The sequence below is a fragment of the Protomyctophum parallelum genome (genome assembly GCF_964188405.1).
Source record: "Protomyctophum parallelum genome assembly, chromosome: 20".
Classification (NCBI taxonomy): domain Eukaryota; kingdom Metazoa; phylum Chordata; class Actinopteri; order Myctophiformes; family Myctophidae; genus Protomyctophum; species Protomyctophum parallelum.
Genome location: NC_139718.1, coordinates 17512387 through 17533859, shown reverse-complemented (window position 1 = coordinate 17533859; position 21473 = coordinate 17512387). Strand labels below are relative to the sequence as shown.

Genomic DNA, 21473 nt, shown 5'->3' with positions numbered 1-21473 from the left:
CTCAGGCTCGCTTTGATATCACATCGATCATGCAAATTTAATAACCAGGAATTCAAACGCTCGAGAGAAATGAACCCTCAGCGAAATCTCTGAAGTTAATTGAAATCAAACAAGGAGCTGGAATGACTCATGAATATTTAAAGCTCTCAGTAGCTGCTGAGCTCTGCAGGCCGAGGACACGGATACTGATGGAGGGAAACTTCTGAAGTGTTACAGAGCTTTTAACGTGCTTAAAATAGAATATAAAATTTATAAATATAAATGTATATAAAACAATGTAGACATCACAGGTATCCAGATGATGTTCTTTCTCTCCACTACAGATATATATTCCAAAGTGAGAGACAAAAGTCAGTGAATGCCGTTGTCGGGCAGAAACCTCCTATCTCCATATTCTAACTTTTTGTTTTGGAAAATTAACGCCCTGCTGGATCATACTACTCAACAGCGTCACATAAAAGCATCAAAAGTAGCAGATCCACACCTACAGTGTACTTTCGGCTACTTTTGCTGTTTTTTGAGTGGTGCAACCACTCCTACAACCAGGAATGTCCGACCGTGTGTATCATGTATCCGTCATGAGCACGAGTGGTGTGCATGCGTGAAACCAGCAATGGCCAGCAATGTCCGTGTGGGGTAATGCTGCGTGCGTGCATTTATTAATACCAGTAGGGGGTGCCAGAAACAGAGAGAGGGGTAGTGCTGAGAGAGAGAGAGAGAGAGAGAGAGAGAGAGAGAGAGAGAGAGAGAGGGGAATTGCACCACTCGGTTCACACAGGTGTGATTTTTTAATTAGAATCCTGGAAAGTAACAATTTTGTCGGATTCCACCCGACAGAGACGCTGTACTTCATTGAGCAGAGTGCCCCAGGGCTCTGTACTTGGCCCACTCCTTTGCATTCCCTCAACACATAATCTCGCGTTGTGAGCTTGTAGATCTGCTATTTTAGTCCAGTGTCCAGTTTAAAGGTTAAGAATTTTTTTTATTAACTATCAGTGAAATAAATAAATGGCCTCCATACCTGCCCTGATTGCAACAGTTTAACTCTGGTTTGAGATCATTGAGCAAACCGGGAATCACATTTTGGAACAGTTCCCGGAAGCAGTTGCATGTGACTCCACATCTGCTATGCAATTACAATCAGTTCAAGGATCCCCATGACTCTGAGAGTTACAGACCTGTAAGGGGGAATTGTTAACCCTGCATTGCAAGACTAAACAATGAACATCAATTATGATGTTTAGGTGAAAAAAGAACAGACTTTCTTAATTTTATTAATTAAATTATGAATTAATTAAAATATAAATGTAGCCAAAAAGCTACGCTGGGGCTTGCGGGGTTAAGGAAGTGGAACCCTAGAACTCACTCAGTCCTCTCCCCCACCCCTCCCTCCACCCCTCCTTCCCTCTCACAGTTACATAAGTTGTGAGCCCGCCTCGTCTTTTTCTATGACACTTCAATGACTCATAATTGCCGCTTTGGTTTGAGCAGCTATAGCGCTGCCTTTGTTAGCCACGGCCCGCCCACGCATCTTAATGGGCACACGGGGGCGTCGGGCTGTGGCGCTCGCTTCACGTTGGCTGACGCTTTCAACTGTCCACAGCTTTGAGGAAGAGCTGGCGAACACACAGTGTTCACAGTTGGATCATGGTGGATTTAGTTGCCGTCTGCAAAGACCTCATAGGCCTACTGTATGTCCACTGTATGTCTAAAAATGTTACTTTACAGAATTGAAATCCAAAAATAGCTGACTCTACAAGCTCAAAACGCGTCACATCGCTGCTATAGGGCATAATTAAAAACAGTGGTTTTCAACCTTTTTCCACATCAAGGTCCATTATTTATTCAGCATTTGAGCCACGGCATGACATTTAGCCTCTCAGACACAAAACTAAAGAATATTTTTCCATGCCGTTGGCAAATATTGACAAAATACACATTTTTCTACATTCTCTAATTGTGTAGACTTCTTGTAAATGAAGTAATGCAGATGTTTAACAATAATGTAACTCTTGAGAGCATAAAACAGCGCATCGGACAAGCTCCTTGAGCTTGTAGATCTGCTATTTTGCGGTGCACGACACTCCATGAGCTACAGAACAAAGATAGATAGGAAACTCGGAACATTGCCACTTAGAAAAGAAGAAAAGTTACAAATTAACACCCTGAGTGCACAGGATGGAGTTCTCCGCCCTATCAATTAGTAACGCCCAGCGCTCAAGACGGAGATTGATCAAAAGGACGGAGATTATTGATATCAAAACCGATCGCATCGCTCCACAGGCTGGGAGCGCCTGTTGAGCAACACTATTAGTTTCCGGTGGGAAGTCATCGAAAATGTCCCCCCCCATTTTAGCCGACGAGATCGAAAATCTTAAAACGTTAATAACTCTTGATCTAAATCATTCCGTCCAATTCTTTTTTTTTATATATTTATCCCACGATTTTGTAACCCATTTTTCACCCCTGTGTCAATCATCTAATGTGATCCTGGGCTCTACACACCCTCCACCAACCTAGTCCCCATATATGGGGGACAAGGGGAGAGCAACGGACTTGAACTCATGCTTCCTTCATGCCTGAGTGTCCAAGTTACTCCTTTACACCTGACAGGGGGGAGTTTCCCTGGTTGGACGTAGCGCGTGGAAGGAACACGTTATTCCAACCAGTTCCTTTCCCCTCCATCAGGCGCCCCTGCTGGCCAGGGGGAAGCAGTTTAGTGACCAGGATTACTGCATGTTTTTTGTGAGGGTACCTACCCTAGGGGACACGGGGAGAACATGCAAACTCCACACAGAAAGGCCCTTTCGCCAACCCTGCCTTCGGGCATGGGCACTGATGACGCAGAGGAGGAAACACGCCGCCAGCACCCACAGCATCGAACCCAGGACCTTCTAGCTGTGAGGCGACAGCACTACCAACTGTGCCACCGTGCCCCCATTCCATCCAATTCTAAGAAAAGATTATGTGTTAGACGGCCCATCGTGGTCCCGTCGCGTTAGAACTAATCATACCTCCCATTGTTGCCGATCGCCTCGAGAGTGTTTTGGCTACATCTAGCTACTGCAGATACATCCGGGATAGCATCCGGTCCATCGCTAAATGTGCTCCGCTGCTAATGGATTAAATAACCCCGGGCGTTGACAGCAGGATGAAAAGATTTAAGATTGTGGCAAAACTAATGAGGCAAAACTAATGATGCATTTAAAAAAATGGGGTGCAGGGATGGATGGATGGTGTTCTTACGATATTCCGTTGTGGCAGTACTTCCTACGGAACTGGAAAACATTCCTGACAACCTTCTCCACCAGCTTGAAGGGCTGTTGGATCTGCGGACGAGCCAGAGGAGTGAAATGGACCACTCCCACATCCACCTGGAAGCAGCACACACACACACACACACACACACACACACACACACACACACACACACACACACACACACACACACACACACACACACACACACACACACACACACACACACACACACACACACACACACACACACACACACACACACACACACACACACACACACACTTTAGGGCGGCATTTAATGTAGCAGACAGTTCTTAATCCTGACTCAGTGATTTACAACAAGCAAGAACAAGGTAATACATCAAATGCATAGTATAAGTCATCTAGGATGATAGGATCATAAGTAAACTAAGAACCTGTCATCCGACTAACAGTAAAGTATGCATACATTGAAACTATAAACACTATAGCAGGCTATAGAATGCCAGATTGATGACACACATTTTTTAAAGATTGTCAAGCTGAAAGAGCATGCGGATCTGCCACTTTTGATTTTATATTGCGCGGCGCTGTAGTATGATAGGAGGTTTCTGCAGTGAAAGTGAAGTGCTTTAGCAGAGTGCTGAGAACTGGATTGCTGAGGGGAGAGAAAGAAGTAAAATCAGGAGGGACTGTAGACAGCATGTAGTGTGAGGAGAATATGAGAGAGAGACAAAGAGAGACGAGAGAGAGAGAGAGAGAGAGAGAGAGAGAGAGAGAGAGAGAGAGAGAGAGACACACACACACACACACACACAGAGAGACAGAGAGAGAGAGACAAACAGAGAGAGAGAGACAAACAGAGAGAGAGATAAACAGAAAGATAGAGAGACAAACAGAGAGACAGACATAGACAGAGACAGAGAGAGAGAGTAAAGAGGATAACTTGGTGGTACAGTACTACAGTATAAGCTAGTGGCTATTGGGTTCGTTCTGGTTGCCACAGTAACACCTTTGTGATGGACCATAGAAACCGAGTCGCTTTCCCTCTCACACACACTCTGTCTGTGTGTCTCTTTCTCTCTACCAGTCATTGGTTTCAATGCCATGGTGTTTTATACTTTATGACTAAAGTGTGAGTCACTGCCAGCTCCACTGTTACCAGTATAGGTGAGGGTCTGAGACAGAAAACAGCAACTGCAGGGGAGTGTGTTTGTGTGTGTGTGTGTGTGTGTGAGGTGTGTGTGTGTGTGTGTGTGTGTGTGTGTGTGTGTGTGTGTGTGTGTGTGTGTGTGTGTGTGTGTGTGTGTGTGTGTGCGTGTGTGTGTGTGCGTGCGTGCGTGACACATGGTTTGGTGTGTTGTGCTTCAGTGTGATTTGAAAGGGAAGGGAGAAGAGTGGTAGAATTGAGGCTTTTTGCATTAGCGACGCATCCCTCGTCAGATAAGCATATTATTAAAGCATTTAGGACTGATGGCTTTTCTTCTGGTCACAGCCTGTCTCGTTATGGTTCAGCTTGTCCTTGTAGCGGCTAGCAGTGTTAATTCTACCAGAATACTCCGGGTTAGGAGTAATGGCTATGGGGGCATGGTGCTCTGTCTCTGGGGTTAGGAGTAATGGCTATGGGGGCATGGTGCTGTGTCTGGGGTTAGTAGTAGTGGATATGGGGGCATGGTGCTCTGTGTCTGGGGGCATGGTGCTCTGTGTCTGGGGTTAGGAGTAGTGGATATGGGGGCATGGTGCTCTGTGTCTGGGGTTAGGAGTAGGGCTATGGGGGCATGGTGCTCTGTGTCTGGGGTTAGGAGTAGTGGCTATGGGGGCATGGTGCTCTGTGTCTGGGGTTAGGAGTAGTGGATATGAGGGCATGGTGCTCTGTGTCTGGGGTTAGGAGTAGGGCTATGGGGGCATGCCCTTTTAATAGAAGCACATGGAACAGAGCTGATCTACAAGCCTACACCGCGTTGCATCAGCGACGCGTTGTGGGCTTGTGGCTCGCAGAGGTGGAGCTATTTCTCTGCATGTAGTTGTCGAGGAGTGTAGAGACAGGGAAACGTGCGGTGCAAAGAAGCATTGAAGCAACATAATTATTAAAGTTTCTTAAACGTAATTTTCAAATGAAGTTTATGGGAGGAAACAGGAGTCTTGCGCCCTGCTGCCTGAGTTGCCTCACTGCATGATCATGCATGTGCACTGCACAGCATTGAATCAACATCAATCCACCTCGAATGCACGCCCGTGTGTGTGTGTGTGTGTGTGTGTGTGTGTGTGTGTGTGTGTGTGTGTGTGAGAGATATATCACGGCGTAGGGTGTTTGTGTGTTGCTCTCAGACATGCTTTTATTTGTTATTGTCAGTAGTTAGTACTAGTAAGAGAAGTAGCCTGCAACACTGCCCTGGGAAAATACAGAATAGATATATTATATTTAAAATAACCACTATAGGAGAGGATGTTACACTATTCATTATACATGTCTTAAATTGACTTTGAGCTTTTTTGTTAAATAAACATTTTACCTCTTATGTAAGTTATTTTATACCATTTTGAAACCGAAATAGGGAACCGTTAAGAACCGGAATCGATAAGCAGAACCGGAATCCTAACGATACCCATCCCTAGTTAGGAGAAGTGGATATGACTGTCTCTGGGGTTAGGAGTTGTGCTGGAAGTGGGAGTCCTGGCTCCAGTTTGTTCTCCTCCGTCAGCCCTAAGCCGATATGACAAACTGTTGAAGTAATCATGCCAGACTCAGCAGTGCCTAGCCTCCTTCTCACTCACATCCCCCCGCCTATCTCTCTCTCTCTCTATTTCTCTGATCTCTCTCTTTCGCTGCCTCTCCAATCTTTTAAGCACACACACGCACGCACGCACGCACGCACGCACGCACGCACACACACACACACACACACACACACACACACACACACACACACACACACACACACACACACACACACACACACACACACACACACACACACACACACACACACACACACACACACACACACACACACACACACACACACACACACACACACACACACACACACACATTTCAAACTCAGTCCATGTCTTTTGCTCACTCCCCCACGGCTGATTTGTACTATAGTGGCGTGCCGGTGTTGTGCGGCGTGCCATGAGCTGGACACTGCGTATTTTACTCTCCTACACGTTATCGTATCGTCCACTCTGTTCGTTTTCCCAGAGGTCAGTCCGGCAGCACAAGGATCAAAAAAGCCCATCAATGGCTCGGGAGATAACCTTCACACTCCTCTGTTGCTGCTCGATGTGTGAACATGCTGCATGTCTGGAAAGCACAGCAGTGCATCGTTTGAAGATTGTACTCTCAGACGAATGCTTTACGAATGCCGTGCTTTCCTTGCAGACGGACCAGAGCCCTGTTTGAGAGGAGGACGCTCTGATGTGTAGGAGGACTTATGGTTCACATAACATACTGGACAGCACCACAGAGTGGTCTGTCCATCCATCCGGCTGTCTGCCTGCCTTGTCTCTATGTATAGTCTTCTATAGAAACAGTCAGCACTCACAAGGTGAATTCTCTTTTAATTGGATTATTTACCGCAGCAGCAGTCTCTGACAAACGGACGTGTTTCAGCTACTCAGGCCTTCATCAGTGTTTTCTCTATGTATGTCTGTCCGTCTGCCTGTATAAGTACAGTTGCTGTAATGTTGCTGGTTGTCCCTGGTGTTAACTTGTGTTGTTCTCTTTTGTACACTTTACGACTGTTCTCTATAGTTTCCTTTACGGCAACGGACACTGGGGTCTTATACGCATGCGCAGTGGGAGCGGGTATTCAGATGTGAATTGTGGAGGGAACCATGTTTACATGTTCAGCCGGTGTATTGAAAATAAATTCATTTACAACTGTATAAACGTCGTGTTTATTAAGACCTAATCAACATTGGTAGCAGAGGATGGTTTGAAGATGGCTGCAAACTACAGAGTACCGCCGAAGTTTGACGAAACCAAGCCGTATGAAGGTTGGAAAAATGAAGTCAACATATGGTCGCGAGTTACCGAACTCGACAAGAAGAAACAGGCGCTTGCAGTGGCTTTGGGACTGGAAGGACGAGCCAGGGAAATCGCGATGGAGATATCAGCAGAAGACTTGGACAATGATACTGGTATGGAGACATTATTAGCTAAACTGGACGGCGTGTTTCAGCAAGAAGAAAAGGACCGCGCGTACGAAGCGTATTCTCAGTTTGATCGTTTAATGAAAGACAGTTCGGTTTCCATGGCAGATTACATAATCGACTTTGAGCAGCGTTACAACCGAATCAAAAGGTACGACATGGCGCTTCCAGATGCGGTGTTAGCCTTCAAGCTGTTAGACACGGCCTGCCTCGATGAAAAAGACAGACAACTAGCACTAACGGCGTGCCCCGACTTAAAGTTTGCATCGATGAAGTCGGCACTCAAGCGGATCTTTGGAGGGAAGACGGCGCCAGGATCGTCACGCGGGATACAACTAAACCAGGATGCAGCTTTCTTCACTGAACAACGACAACGACAAGGACAAGGACAAGGAAGACGGAACACGACATTTCAACAAAGGAATGAAAGGACATTGTTGCCGGGCACCAACCCATTGGATAAGTTCGGTAAACGGTCAAGATGTGCTGTGTGTCAAAGCACATTTCATTGGGCCAAGGACTGTCCCCACAAGAAGAACGAACAAGTAAGATTAACTGAAGACGAAAATGTAGATGAAGTTAACATCACGTTGTTGACAAATAACCCCATGTCTGACGCAGAGATTTTCATAACTGAATCAGTAGGATCCGCCATCATAGACACTGCATGCACTCGTACTGTATGTGGGGAGAAATGGCTTGACAGTTTTGTTAATGGTCTTAGTCAAGAGCAGGCAGACAAAATGATGAAGACAGAAAATTCCAGTTCAAGACCATTTCGTTTTGGAGATGGCAACTTGGTATATTCCACCAGAAAAGTGAAACTACCTGCTAAAATAGGACACACAAAATGTCACATTGAGGCAGAAGTGGTCAATGCTGACATTCCACTGTTACTGAGTAAATCTTCACTGAAGAAGGCAGGAACTGTTTTAGACATGGAGAATGACAGAGCAGTAATGTTTAAGCAGCAGATTCCTCTTGAGTTCACTAGCTCAGGACACTACTGTGTAGACATAAGAGACAAAGACAACACAACGCAGCGAATGAAAGATGACGTGATACTTGCAGCGACAGCTGAAGATGAAGCCCTGACAGTGACAGAAAACATGTCCTCAGCCGAAAAGCGCAAAGTCCTTCTCAAGCTACACAAACAGTTTGGCCACGCATCTGCAGACAGGCTGCAGAGGCTAATCCAGAGCTCGGGAAACAAAGACAAGGACTGCCTCACTATTTTGCAACAAATAGTGCATGATTGTGACATATGTCAGAGATACAGCAAAACTAAGCCGAAGCCAGCTGTTGGTCTGCCTCTAGCTTCAGAGTATAATGAAACCGTGGCGGTGGACCTGCACGAGTTGGAGCCAGGAGTATGGTATCTACATGTGATTGACCAATTCACACGCTTCAGCGCAGGAAGTATTGTGAAAACGAAGAAAGCCTCTGAAATAGTCAACTCCCTTATCCACACATGGATAAGTGTTCACGGTCCTCCTCGTATTCTGTACAGCGACAACGGTGGAGAGTTCAATAACGCAGAGTTCAGAGATATGGCGGAAAACTTCAACATCGAGACGAGGACAACAGCAGGATACAGTCCCTGGAGCAACGGGCTGTTGGAAAGACATAATCAGACTCTCACCGACATCCTCCTGAAGGTGAGACAGGAAAACGGATGTGACTGGCACACTGCCCTAGACTGGGCCCTTATGGCTAAGAACTGTATGCACAGTGTTCATGGTTATAGCCCACATCAACTGGTATTTGGTCAAAACCCTAACCTTCCTTCTGTATTAATTGATAAACTACCTGCACTAGAAGGCACTACAGTAAGTGCAAGGGTAGGGCAACACATATCAGCGTTGCATGCTTCTAGGAAAGCTTTCACTGAATCTGAATGTTCAGAGAGGATAAGGAGAGCACTACGTAAGCAGCTCAGACCCACAGATGAAAAGTATGAGACAGGAGACAAAGTCTATTACAAACGAGCTGACAGTGCAGAGTGGAAGGGACCAGGGGTAGTTATTGGTCAGGATGGGGCTGTTGTATTTGTACGACATGGTGGTATCCTTGTTAGAGTACATCACTTAAGGCTTAATAAGATACACACACGTGTTCAAGATGAGGTCCTCAATGACACAAACAGTGAGACAATTGTACAGAACCAAGCAGCAGATAGTGAAAACACAGGTGTGGTGAACAGAGCCACAGGTAGCTCATTTACTGAACAAAACACAGACAACGAACAGGAAAGTGACAGGGAGTCCAATGCAGGAGAGGGAGCTCATACTTTAGTGACTCAAAATGATGTAACACAAACTGGAATGGAGCACAATGTCTGTGATGATAACCCTGTGATTTCTGCAAGTGTCAAGGTAAAAGCAGGACAGACTGTAACTTTTATGAAAAGAGATGAAAGTGTTCTATGTAGAGCTAAAGTCCTTAATAGGGCAGGCAAAGCCACAGGAGGGTACAAAAATTGGTATAACCTGCAATTTATTGAAAATGATGGGGGTCATGGTCAAAAGGAGGCGGTTGATCTGTCATGTGTGATTAGTCTCAACATTGAATCCGATTCAGAAGTCAGGGATGCTGATGTTCTTATAACAAAAGACATATCATTTGATGAAGCAAAACAAGTAGAGATTGACAACTGGAACAATAATGATGTTTTTGAAGAGGTTGAAGATGCAGGCCAGAAATGTGTTTCCACCCGTTGGGTCTGTAGTCTAAAAGAAACTGACAAGGGTATTGTACCTAAAGCTAGGCTTGTAGCCAGGGGGTTTGAAGAGTTTAATACTCAACAGCTGCAGAAAGATTCACCGACCTGTGCCTCTGAATCCCTGAGGTTATTGCTAGCAGTGATTTGCCAAAATCAGTGGGAAGTCCATTCTATGGACATTAAATCTGCCTTTTTGCAGGGCATGGAGTTGTCAAGGGACATTCATGTCCGCCCACCCCCGGAAGCAAACAGTAAAGGGATTCTATGGAAACTAAAGAAATGTGTATATGGTCTTGCTGATGCATCACTTTATTGGTATAATAGAGTGAAAGAAATCATGCTGAGCACAGGTGCTAAAGTGTCAAAAGTGGATCCTGCAGTCTTTTATTGGTTAGATGACCAATGCAAAGTTAAAGGTGTACTGGCATGTCATGTAGATGATTTTCTCTGGGCCGGCTCGCAACACTTTGTAACTGATGTGATTCCTCGACTGAAGTCTGCGTTCCATGTGGGACGCGAGGAACATGGGAATTTCTGCTATGTGGGACTGGATATTGTCACTGTAAATGGTGTCATAGAGATGCATCAGCAGAGTTATATTGACAACATGCAACTCATCCACATGCAGCCAGCACGTGCTATACAAAGAGATTCAGCTCTTAGTGAAACTGAAAGAGAGCAGCTGAGATCAAAAATAGGACAAATTCTTTGGGTTGCAAGACAAACCAGACCTGATGTTATGTTTGATGCCTGTATTTTGGCATCCATTCTAAAAAAATTCTACTGTACAGTCCATTCATGATGCAAATAAGGTGGTTCGTAAACTTAAAGCTGAAAAGGTTACTCTGAAATTTCAGCATTTGGGTAATAATGATGCTTTGAACTTGACTGTTTTCAGTGATGCTTCGCTGGGGAACTTGCCAGATGGAGGTACACAAGGGGGGACATTGATCACACTCATGGGGGAAAGCGGAAAGTTTTCTCCTCTCTGTTGGCAATCGAAGAGGATCAGACGTGTAGTGCGGAGCACACTTGCGGGAGAGACTCTTGCCATGTCGGATGGAATTGACAATGCAATTTTCCTTGCCACCCTCTTTTCTGAGCTCACTACTGGGACTGCCGAATTGAATGCTCCCGGGTTGGTCTGTGTGACTGACAATCACTCTCTTTACGATGCCCTTAAGTCCACTAAACAGGTCACAGAGAAGAGACTTCGGTTAGACATAAGCGGCATCAAAGAGCTCGTTCAGAGTAAAACAATCAAAAAGGTGCTCTGGTCAGTGACGAAAGCCCAACTCGCTGACTGTCTGACTAAAAAGGGAGCGTCACCTCTAGTGCTCTTGAGAGCACTCTGTGAAGGACTATGGCATCCAGCTTAAAAAAAAAAAAAAAAGTGGAGAAGTTTGTATTTTGTTATTTTTCTTGAATGTTCCTCTATTTGACTTTTCTGTTTGCACTTGGTTTATGGGATGACTGAATCTATTTTTTATTTTAAAGAAAGAAGAGGGAGATTGTTAACTTGTGTTGTTCTCTTTTGTACACTTTACGACTGTTCTCTATAGTTTCCTTTACGGCAACGGACACTGGGGTCTTATACGCATGCGCAGTGGGAGCGGGTATTCAGATGTGAATTGTGGAGGGAACCATGTTTACATGTTCAGCCGGTGTATTGAAAATAAATTCATTTACAACTGTATAAACGTCGTGTTTATTAAGACCTAATCAACACCTGGTGGGTGTGAAGGGCCACTATAGCTGACTGGTTGAGTGGATTGACAGTCTAGGGTGAGAGCTGTGGGGAGTGGGGACCAGCGTCACCGATATGAGGAGGAGGAGGATGCTGCTGTGTGACTCAATGTCCACAAGACAGACATGGATACAGGAACACAGGGGGTGGTGGGGATATACTGTGGTTTTGTTAAAGGACATACAGTACGGTTGTACAATCTGAAAAAGACGTTGAATTGAATTACAGCCCAGAGCTCAAAACGTGGTGCGATGATCTGCTACTTTTTATGCTTCTGTGTGACGCTGTAGTATGATCAAGTAGGGCGTTTAATTTCCGAAAAAAAAAGAGTTAGAAACGGAGATAAGAGGTTTCTGCCCGTCAACAGCGATATGTTAAGTGCATTCATATGAATGTACAGTATATCATATCATATTCATATACTGCGTGCGCGCGCACACACACACACACACACACACACACACACACACACACACACACTCCCCTGCAGCTGCTATGTTTTCTGTCTCAGACACACGCACACACACACACACACACACACACACACACACACACACACACACACACACACACACACACAGGTACAGTAGAGGACATGAAAGGGCAATTCATTTAGCGGAACAGGTCCCCTGTGGTGAGCTGAGGAGCTCGGCATTTTTCTGCATCCTTGAAGGCTGTGCTACGGTCGTGTTACTGCATTGTGTGTGTGTGTGTGTGGGGGGGGGGGGGGGGGGGGACTCATCCCTCCTTCTCAGCTGTGTTTTGTTTTCCTGGGCCAGGGTGGGGGGATAAGGAGGTGCATAATTGGGGGGAGGTAAACTAAAGTGGTCCACGGACGCGCAAAGGATCCCTAATGAGGTGTTTAGATCTGCTCCGCCGCATACGGCGATGGCGGCGCTTTGGCAGACGCTTCCTTCCATCCGAACCGCCGCATGCACTCTCTCTTATCAGATCTAATAGCTTGACTCTCTCTCTCTCTCTCTCTCTGTCTCTCTCTCTCTCTGTCTGGGGTGCCCAGAGATGACGCCTGCCTGCGTGCCAGGATGTGCTGCAGTGGAGGTGTAGCGGGAGGGCGCGGTGGGCAATTAATCCAAAGTTATCTCATCGACCCCCACACTCTCCTTCAGACCTCCCAAAACAACCCGATACCGACTGCTACTGCACGGCCTTACCCACCTCATTCCAACACACCAATAGATTGGGGTGGATGGCTGCAGGGTAGAAGACCTGGGTTATGCAAATAACCAAAATACATTTTAGTCGACTAAATCAACTGCATATTTAGCCGACTAAAATCTTATGATGTTTAGTCGACTAAAACTAGACTAACACCAAAACATTTCAGGTGACAAAAAATGTGACTAAAACTAAATGAAAACTATTCGAAAAGACTGTGACTAAAACTAAAATAAGAAATTGCTGTCAAAATCAACACTGTGCAACAGCCTCCTATATAACGGTGCCTCTACCAAAGTCCTCAATATAAACCACAGTACAGAATGTACCGCGCTGCTCGATGCCCGCCTGCACACCAGAACCACATCACCTCCATGACCTTCACTCGCTCCCAGTCAAATAAATATAGCACTCTTTTCTTTATCGTTGCTGTCGGTGCAGAAACCTCTCCATGCTTTCTCTTTTTGTGTTTTAATGTTGTCTGCTAATTCGCCCACACAGTAACTCTGACTCCTCTTCTCTTTCTCGACCGTTTCGAACGTGGGGCGGCTCGCCGGAAACCGGGCAGGCACCCTGGCCGCGTTCCTGTGGGTCTGGACGTTCCGGGGACCTCCACACGCATGTTGCACCACTCAGTTCATTCACACGGGTGTGATTTTTTCTTAAATAAATAATTCCCCACTTGATCTGCTTACTATGGTGTCACACAAAAAGTAGCAGATCCGCAAGCTTGAGACACGTCAATTCTCGCCGCATTTCAAGATTGTAGATCTGGCACTTTTGCAAAAAAAGGTACATTTAAATTTGAACTCGTGAAAAGTACAGTAACAGCTTTGGACAGAGGTGGTTTGCACCCGACAGAGACTCCTGACCTCCTACAGTACAATGACCTCCACCCACTGCCAACGCACATCAAAGCCGCGCAACTCTCTTAAAGCCACCGCCAAAATCCACCCTCAGACTTGCCTTCCACACTCAATTTAACTGAATAATAATTTGTTGCGTTTTCACCTCCTGAAAACGCCGTTCTCGTCTAAAGGGACCCCAGCAAACGATACTTTATTTTGCCGTTTCCTATGAACACCGTTCTCGTCTAAAGCCCACCTTAGGCTGATTAGGCAGAGCCTTTTGTGGTGGTTCTGGAGAACCGTGGGACCGACCGACTCGACACCGGGCACTGCACTCCCTGTGGGGGTGTGGGACGCGTGTGTTGAATTTGAAGTCGGTGGGGCGAACGGTTTTCGAGTTACGTGCATTACAACCGTACACACACACGCACACACATACACGCGTGCAGAGACGTGGCGCATTTATAGTAGGATTAATACACAATGATTAATAAACATAACATTGCACAATTCACCTCCCCATCCATGCATCAGGCTCACGGGAGGCACAAATAATTATGGTGAGCACAAACACAGGCAATCATCATAATTGGTAATAATAATGAAAATATCCCCACATGGTTTATTTGATTATGAACCATGGTCAATCTGGCCGTGGTAAACCAGGATTCGACTCTCTGTATAATGCCTACAGCATATCATGGGTTCTGGTTATGACCTTGATCAGTCTATTCCGAGCTGACTGTATAGCTTGGTTTTGAGGGATTTGATTAGGCCCTCGAACTCAAATGTAAAATTGGTACCCTTGAGTCGTTTTAAAACCTTGGTGAGCATACAGACCCCCACAATATGTAACTGTTTTTAGATCATTTTTAAATCTGTCGTAGCTTCTATTTGTAAATGTAATTCACATTTGTTTTTCTTTTCCTGATCTTCTGATGTATTGTGATGTTTTTCATGTGATTGTATTATTCGACGACACTGAAAATTAGTTTGATTACTCCGGAGACATTGCTGTCCATATTTTGGTCGTCTAAAAGTTACCCTCCGAGATACAACCCTAGGTCACTGATAATGTTGCTGCTATGCATTCTGCATTTAGTTTGACCTTGACGTCAGTGCTCTTTCCTAATTAGATTTTGGAGCCAAACAGAATGGATTCCGTCTTCCCTTAGTGTGAAAACATAACTTGTTATCGATAAGCCAGGAGTTAACATTAGCCAATCCTTCACTCAGGGCGGTCTCAAGAGTGTCTTGATCCTGATGGGACATTAGCAGAGGAGAATCACCAGCGTACAGGAAACAAATCACAGTTACAGGGATCTGTCAGATCTGTCTGATCAGTAAGACATCACAGATTGAGGCTTTTGACCTTTATGAAATATCCCACCCAGACCATTCATGTTTCATGGAAGATGCTTCTGAATATAATCTATTGCTATAGTCTGACCACTTCAAATACAATTTCATATAAAAAAAATGACTAATAACTGTAAATAGCCAATCTGCTATTGTCAGTGTGCGAGCGACACGCTTCTATGGAATCCAAAATTCCAAATGTCAAGAGGACTTTAATCCTTGATTGCACGATTTAAAATGCCACGGGCACACGGGGCAGAAACCACGGCACAGGTACTATCAGCAAGAGGCCATGACAGCCCGCAGGCTGCATCAACGGGATGGAACAGGGCTTTGCATTAGGGACAAATCAATTCCTCCACCTGTCACATCAACATGTCGTCTGGATGGGGAGGGGGGGCTGCTGCATGCTTCTTAACCCATTTAGGCCTGACGTCGAAATTAAAAAAATATTCTTCTAAACATTATATGTACAGTAATAGGCCGCCGATCCCCAACCCAATCCCCAACCCTCCCAGAAGCAAAGTTAAGTAGAGTTAAAAGCATTCGCTCTGAAAGAATATATATTCAAAGATTTGTGGCACATTTTCAGTATTTTTCAAAAATAGCAGATCTACAAGCTCATAGCGCGCCACCGAGTGGCTTTAGCTATATATGTCAATAGCTAAAGTATAACATAATGCTTTAAAACACCAAAAGGGGTTCCCGCCCAGAATGGATTAACAGGACCGCGGATGATGCAAGATAGGGATGCCATCTGCTTGGGTGCAGGAAAGGCAATAAAAAAAGGGAATGCCTTTAATTTCACTCTCTCTGCTCTGGAATAATTAGGTCATTTATATTCCCCACTTCATGATTTAAGAGTGGAGCTCTGGAGGAAGAGGGGGGACGTCGATATTGGGACTATACGGGAAGCAGCATTCCAGCCATCGGGCTTGTCCAAGTCACTTTGCGGCAGTGATTTATGTACGGCCGCGCTACATGGCTTCACTACGTAATATATCCCCCTCTCCGCCATTAATCCTCCCCTGATAACCTTAACACCAAGGAGCTTCCATCCTAAATCATGTGCCGCAGAGCGCTTCCCTTCACTCAGGTGCTCTGTACATGCCCTATATATATATATCCCCACCCCCCCCAAGGCTTCCCCCATCTAACCCCCCCCCCCTGAAATAGTTTGCATCCGGGGAGGCCCCGCACTGTGACTTATTGGCCCCGTCTGACAACCTTAACTACTTCAGCCCTACACTTCAACAAGCTCCACGAGCTTGTAGATCATCCATTTTTGCCAATTCCATTTTTATAATTGAACATTGCCGTCGATAACGACATGCCTATAATCCACCTGTGCACATGGATTAACCCCTGTTGGTGTTTTATAGCATTATGTTATACTTTAGCTATTGAAAAATAGCAGATCTACAAGCTCATATCGCAGCACTCGGTGCCACGCTACGAGCTTGTAGGTCTGCTATTTTGGTGCAAATCTTTGAATATATATTCTTTCAGGGCGAACGTTTTTTTAACCAATTTTTTTGCTTCTGAGGGGTTCCTGGAACTACATATTATCAGATGGCGTTCACCGGCCAATTACATATATTTTTGGGGGTCCTTGGCATATAAAATGACATAGAAACATATAGGGTCAGGATTTAGAAGACATTTGTAGAATCGTCCTCAGGTCAAAATGGGTTAAAGCGAAAATAATAAATCTCACAACTGGAAATGTTTGTATGGCCACGTCCTAAATGTGCTATTTGTGAAACAGTGTGAAAGGAGCCGCCCACACCGATCCCTAAACAAAATGAACACAGTTCTGTTCCTGCTGTTCCACACACTGCCAACCAGGTGAACACAGTTCTGTCCCTGCTGTTCCACACACTGCCAACCAGGTGAACACAGTTGTGTCCCTGCTGTTCCACACCCTGCCAACCAGGTGAACACAGTTATGTTCCTGCTGTTCCACACACTGCCAACCAGGTGAACACAGTTGTGTCCCTGCTGTTCCACACACTGCCAACCAGGTGAACACAGTTCTGTCCCTGCTGTTCCACACACTGCCAACCAGGTGAACACAGTTGTGTCCCTGCTGTTCCACACACTGCCAACCAGGTGAACACAGTTCTGTCCCTGCTGTTCCACACACTGCCAACCAGGTGAACACAGTTCTGTTCCTGCTGTTCCACACACTGCCAACCAGGTGAACACAGTTGTGTTCCTGCTGTTCCACACCCTGCCAACCAGGTGAACACAGTTATGTCCCTGCTGTTCCACACCCTGCCAACCAGGTGAACACAGTTCTGTTCCTGCTGTTCCACACACTGCCAACCAGGTGAACACAGTTATGTCCCTGCTGTTCCACACACTGCCAACCAGGTGAACACAGTTATGTCCCTGCTGTTCCACACACTGCCAACCAGGTGAACACAGTTGTGTTCCTGCTGTTCCACACACTGCCAACCAGGTGAACACAGTTGTGTTCCTGCTGTTCCACACACTGCCAACCAGGTGAACACAGTTATGTCCCTGCTGTTCCACACACTGCCAACCAGGTGAACACAGTTATGTCCCTGCTGTTCCACACACTGCCAACCAGGTGAACACAGTTATGTCCCTGCTGTTCCACACCCTGCCAACCAGGTGAACACAGTTGTGTTCCTGATGTTCCACACACTGCCAACCAGACTTATGCACCAACCAGGTGCATAAGTCATAGTTTGACCTCTTAAAATGCTCTAACCTTAAAATAAGAACCGGAAACAGCCTATCTACAAGCTCCTCAATGCGTCACAGACACAGTGAGAGCCTGTAGAAAAGATAGATTCGCCGCGCAACACGCTTCAATGGAAGACCTGCTGGCTTCTATGGAATCCAAAATGACAGAATGAATCATCGACGTGGCGACTGCGGACTTTAATCCATGTGCACAAGAGATACTCTACATGTCTGCAGGGACGTGCACACAAAGGGGGCTTCAGCCCCTGCCCTTTTATCCGTCTGTAAAACAACTGCCCTCTCCCAGACCACAAATGAATGCAGCCATTTACTATGGTGAAAGACTTTCCATGCCATGCCGGAAGGCAGCATTCAGGAGAATTAACTTGAACGCAGCATTTTGCGTTGAACAAATTAGTTTAGAAATCCATGTCGTACACCACATCTCCACTAGCTAAAGAAGCTGGGTTGTGCCCGGAAAATAGATCTGCTATTTTTCTTACGGGATTTCAGCCCCTCTAACACGCTCTGCACGTCTCTGCATGTCTGCCTTCTGCAGTAGTGCCGCCTATCCATTGCCAATGAATTTAATCATGTACCTTATGTATGTACTATATGTATTTATGGACTTGGAGTGATTTGTCTGTGCCTTCCAGTTCTTTGACCTGTGCTGTGTGCTATAATGCGTTCCCTTTCTTCTCTATTCTAACTCTGTTAGCGATGCTGAGAGCTTACACAGAAATTAATTTCACCCGCTCTTCTTCACCACACTTGTGTGACGTGACAAATAAAAGTCGATGCCGATTATACCGATTTCCCAAAAATAGGCACGGCAGGTTGAAAGTGGTTAACGCGTCCCAGTGGATCTATTCCCTGATGACACGTTCATCTGCACAGGAGGCGACGGGAGCTTTATAATCAGAGAACGCACGGGGAAGAGCGGAGATGGTCTGGATGCAAAAACATCTCTTTCACATCTTACACTACAAACACACTTAATGGAGAGGGGGATGAGAGAGAAACAACATCATAGCCTCTAATGATTTCCGGATGAAGTTTGGCCTCCAAATTAGCTCGTTACATAACAATCTATATTCATAACTCATAAAAATTCCTCTCTCCCGTTCCCTCGGTCCGACTAATTTGGCCGTCCGTGTTTAATTTTTTTCCCTCCCTCCAAACGAAGACTTCAAACACGTACATGGACTTTGAACCCATGTTCTTGCAATCATACTTTGTATAGCTATCTGTCTATCTGTATAGCTGTCTGTCTGTCTGTCTAGCTATCTGTCTATCTGTATAGCTGTCTGTCTGTCTGTCTGTCTGTCTAGCTATCTGTCTATCTGTATAGCTGTCTGTCTGTCTGTCTGTCTGTCTAGCTATCTGTCTATCTGTATAGCTGTCTGTATGTCTGTCTAGCTATCTGTCTATCTGTATAGCTGTCTGTCTGTCTGTCTAGCTATCTGTCTATCTGTATAGCTGTCTGTCTGTCTGTCTGTATGTCTGTCTAGCTATCTGTCTATCTGTATAGCTGTCTGTATGTCTGTCTAGCTATCTGTCTATCTGTATAGCTGTCTGTCTGTCTGTCTGTCTAGCTATCTGTCTATCTGTATAGCTATCTGTCTGTCTGTCTGTCTGTCTGTCTGTCTATCTGTATAGCTGTCTGTCTGTCTGTCTAGCTATCTGTCTATCTGTATAGCTGTCTGTCTGTCTGTCTGTCTGTCTGTCTGTCTGTCTGTCTGTCTGTCTGTCTGTCTATCTATCTGTCTATCTGTATAGCTATCTGTCTGTCTGTCTGTCTATCTATCTGTCTATCTGTATAGCTATCTGTCTGTCTGTCTGTCTGTCTGTCTGTCTAGCTATCTGTCTATCTGTATAGCTGTCTGTCTGTCTGTCTGTCTATCTATCTGTCTATCTGTATAGCTATCTGTCTGTCTGTCTGTCTATCTATCTGTCTATCTGTATAGCTATCTGTCTGTCTGTCTGTCTGTCTGTCTGTCTGTCTGTCTGTCTGTCTGTCTGTATAGCTGTCTGTCTGTCTGTCTGTCTGTCTGTCTATCTATCTGTACACTGTAGCCATTTGTCTGTCGGTATACTCTATATGTCTGTCTATCTGGTGTATCTAGCATATCAACTAATCTAAAAATAACCCAGCTTTCACACAGTCCCCGTTCTAAATGCATTTTGTAAAAAGGTAAAATCATAAAAGTCCCATCATCTACAACTCCCACGCCCACTTTAGTCCACTCCACACGCAGCTCAAGTCTTATAAAACCTCACCCACTTTGACACAAACACTCAAAACCACATTCCATATTAATACACTTTTCCACATTTTAAACGTATTCTGTGTGCTTGACCTTCCAGAAGCTTCCGAGAGGAGGAACTCCATTACTCGGGTTAGTCGGGGCCCCCTGCGGGCTTCTCTAGTCTCCGGGCCTCGCACCCTCGCCTAGTTCCACCTTAACCCATTCTGACCTGAGATCAGATTCTAAAAATGTCTTCTACATCCTGACAGTTTTCATTCTGACCTGAGATCAGATTCAAAAAATGTCTTCTATGTCAGTCGCTCTTCGATTTTTCAAATGGTGTGGGAGCCGTAATTTGTCACGTCCCTTTGAGCGGAACCGAGATGAGATGGCGAGCGGGGCGCCCTGGGCCGATCGATGTACTGCAACAATACGGCCTGAATAACCAACACGCCTGCTCTTACATAACACCAGGTTCTGTGCATGCGCATTCGTGTGTGTGTGTGTGTGTGTGTGTGTGTGTGTGTGTGTGCGCGTGCAGAAGGCATTGGTTCTCAAAGCGGGGTCTGGGCAGAGGTCCTTGAGGGGGTTCCAGGGGGTCTCCAGTAAAATGTTAATTATCCAGCACAATCATTTTCATAAGCGGTTTAACCATTTATGAATTGGCTATTGGCTATACAAATTAGCAGATATATAAGCTCAACTCGTGCCTCACTGCAAGCTTGAAAAGAAGGAGGAAGTCTGCACAGCGTTTTGAATGCTCCCAAAAATATATTTACTACCAAAAGCGGGAGAAAAAAACATGTTTTGGTCTCTGTGGCCTTCGTCAGGTATACTCACTGCAACATAATCTGCAACATAAATAAGTTTGGATGTTTTGATAATTTGTTAACATGGCAAAACACGGCAAATCCTTTGCTTTTGCAGGTGGGGGTCCGTGGCCAAATAAATATAAATGTGGGGGTCCATGGCAGAGAACCACTGCTATACAGTACCTCTCACACTCTTACGTAATGGCATGTTACGTGCGTGTGTGTGTGGAGCCTATGTGTTAGGGGGGTGGAAACACATGGAAAAACAGCCCACTAAGACACCACAGAGAGGAAAGGATTGCATTAATCATGACGGTGGGGCTACCTTGGAGAGGACAACCAGCGTTACATCCACTGGAGGAGGACTCTCAGGAGGCAGGAGGAGAGATACTCCTCTTCATGATGCTGGAGGAGCTACTGACCCACTAGAGGAGGAGGAGGGGAGGG

The 21473-nt window shown here is 45.5% G+C and overlaps 1 protein-coding gene across 2 annotated transcripts in view; it reads right to left on the bottom strand.

Moving 5' to 3' along the window:
• The window catches only part of tfb1m (transcription factor B1, mitochondrial), a 69021-nt gene that overhangs the window by 1465 nt on the left and 46083 nt on the right, over nt 1-21473 (bottom strand). For both annotated transcript variants that reach the window (XM_083792415.1, XM_083792416.1), the window contains exon 7: nt 3247-3374. In XM_083792415.1, coding sequence (XP_083648541.1) covers nt 3247-3374 — 128 coding nt within the window. The remainder of the gene's footprint in view (nt 1-3246; nt 3375-21473) is intronic.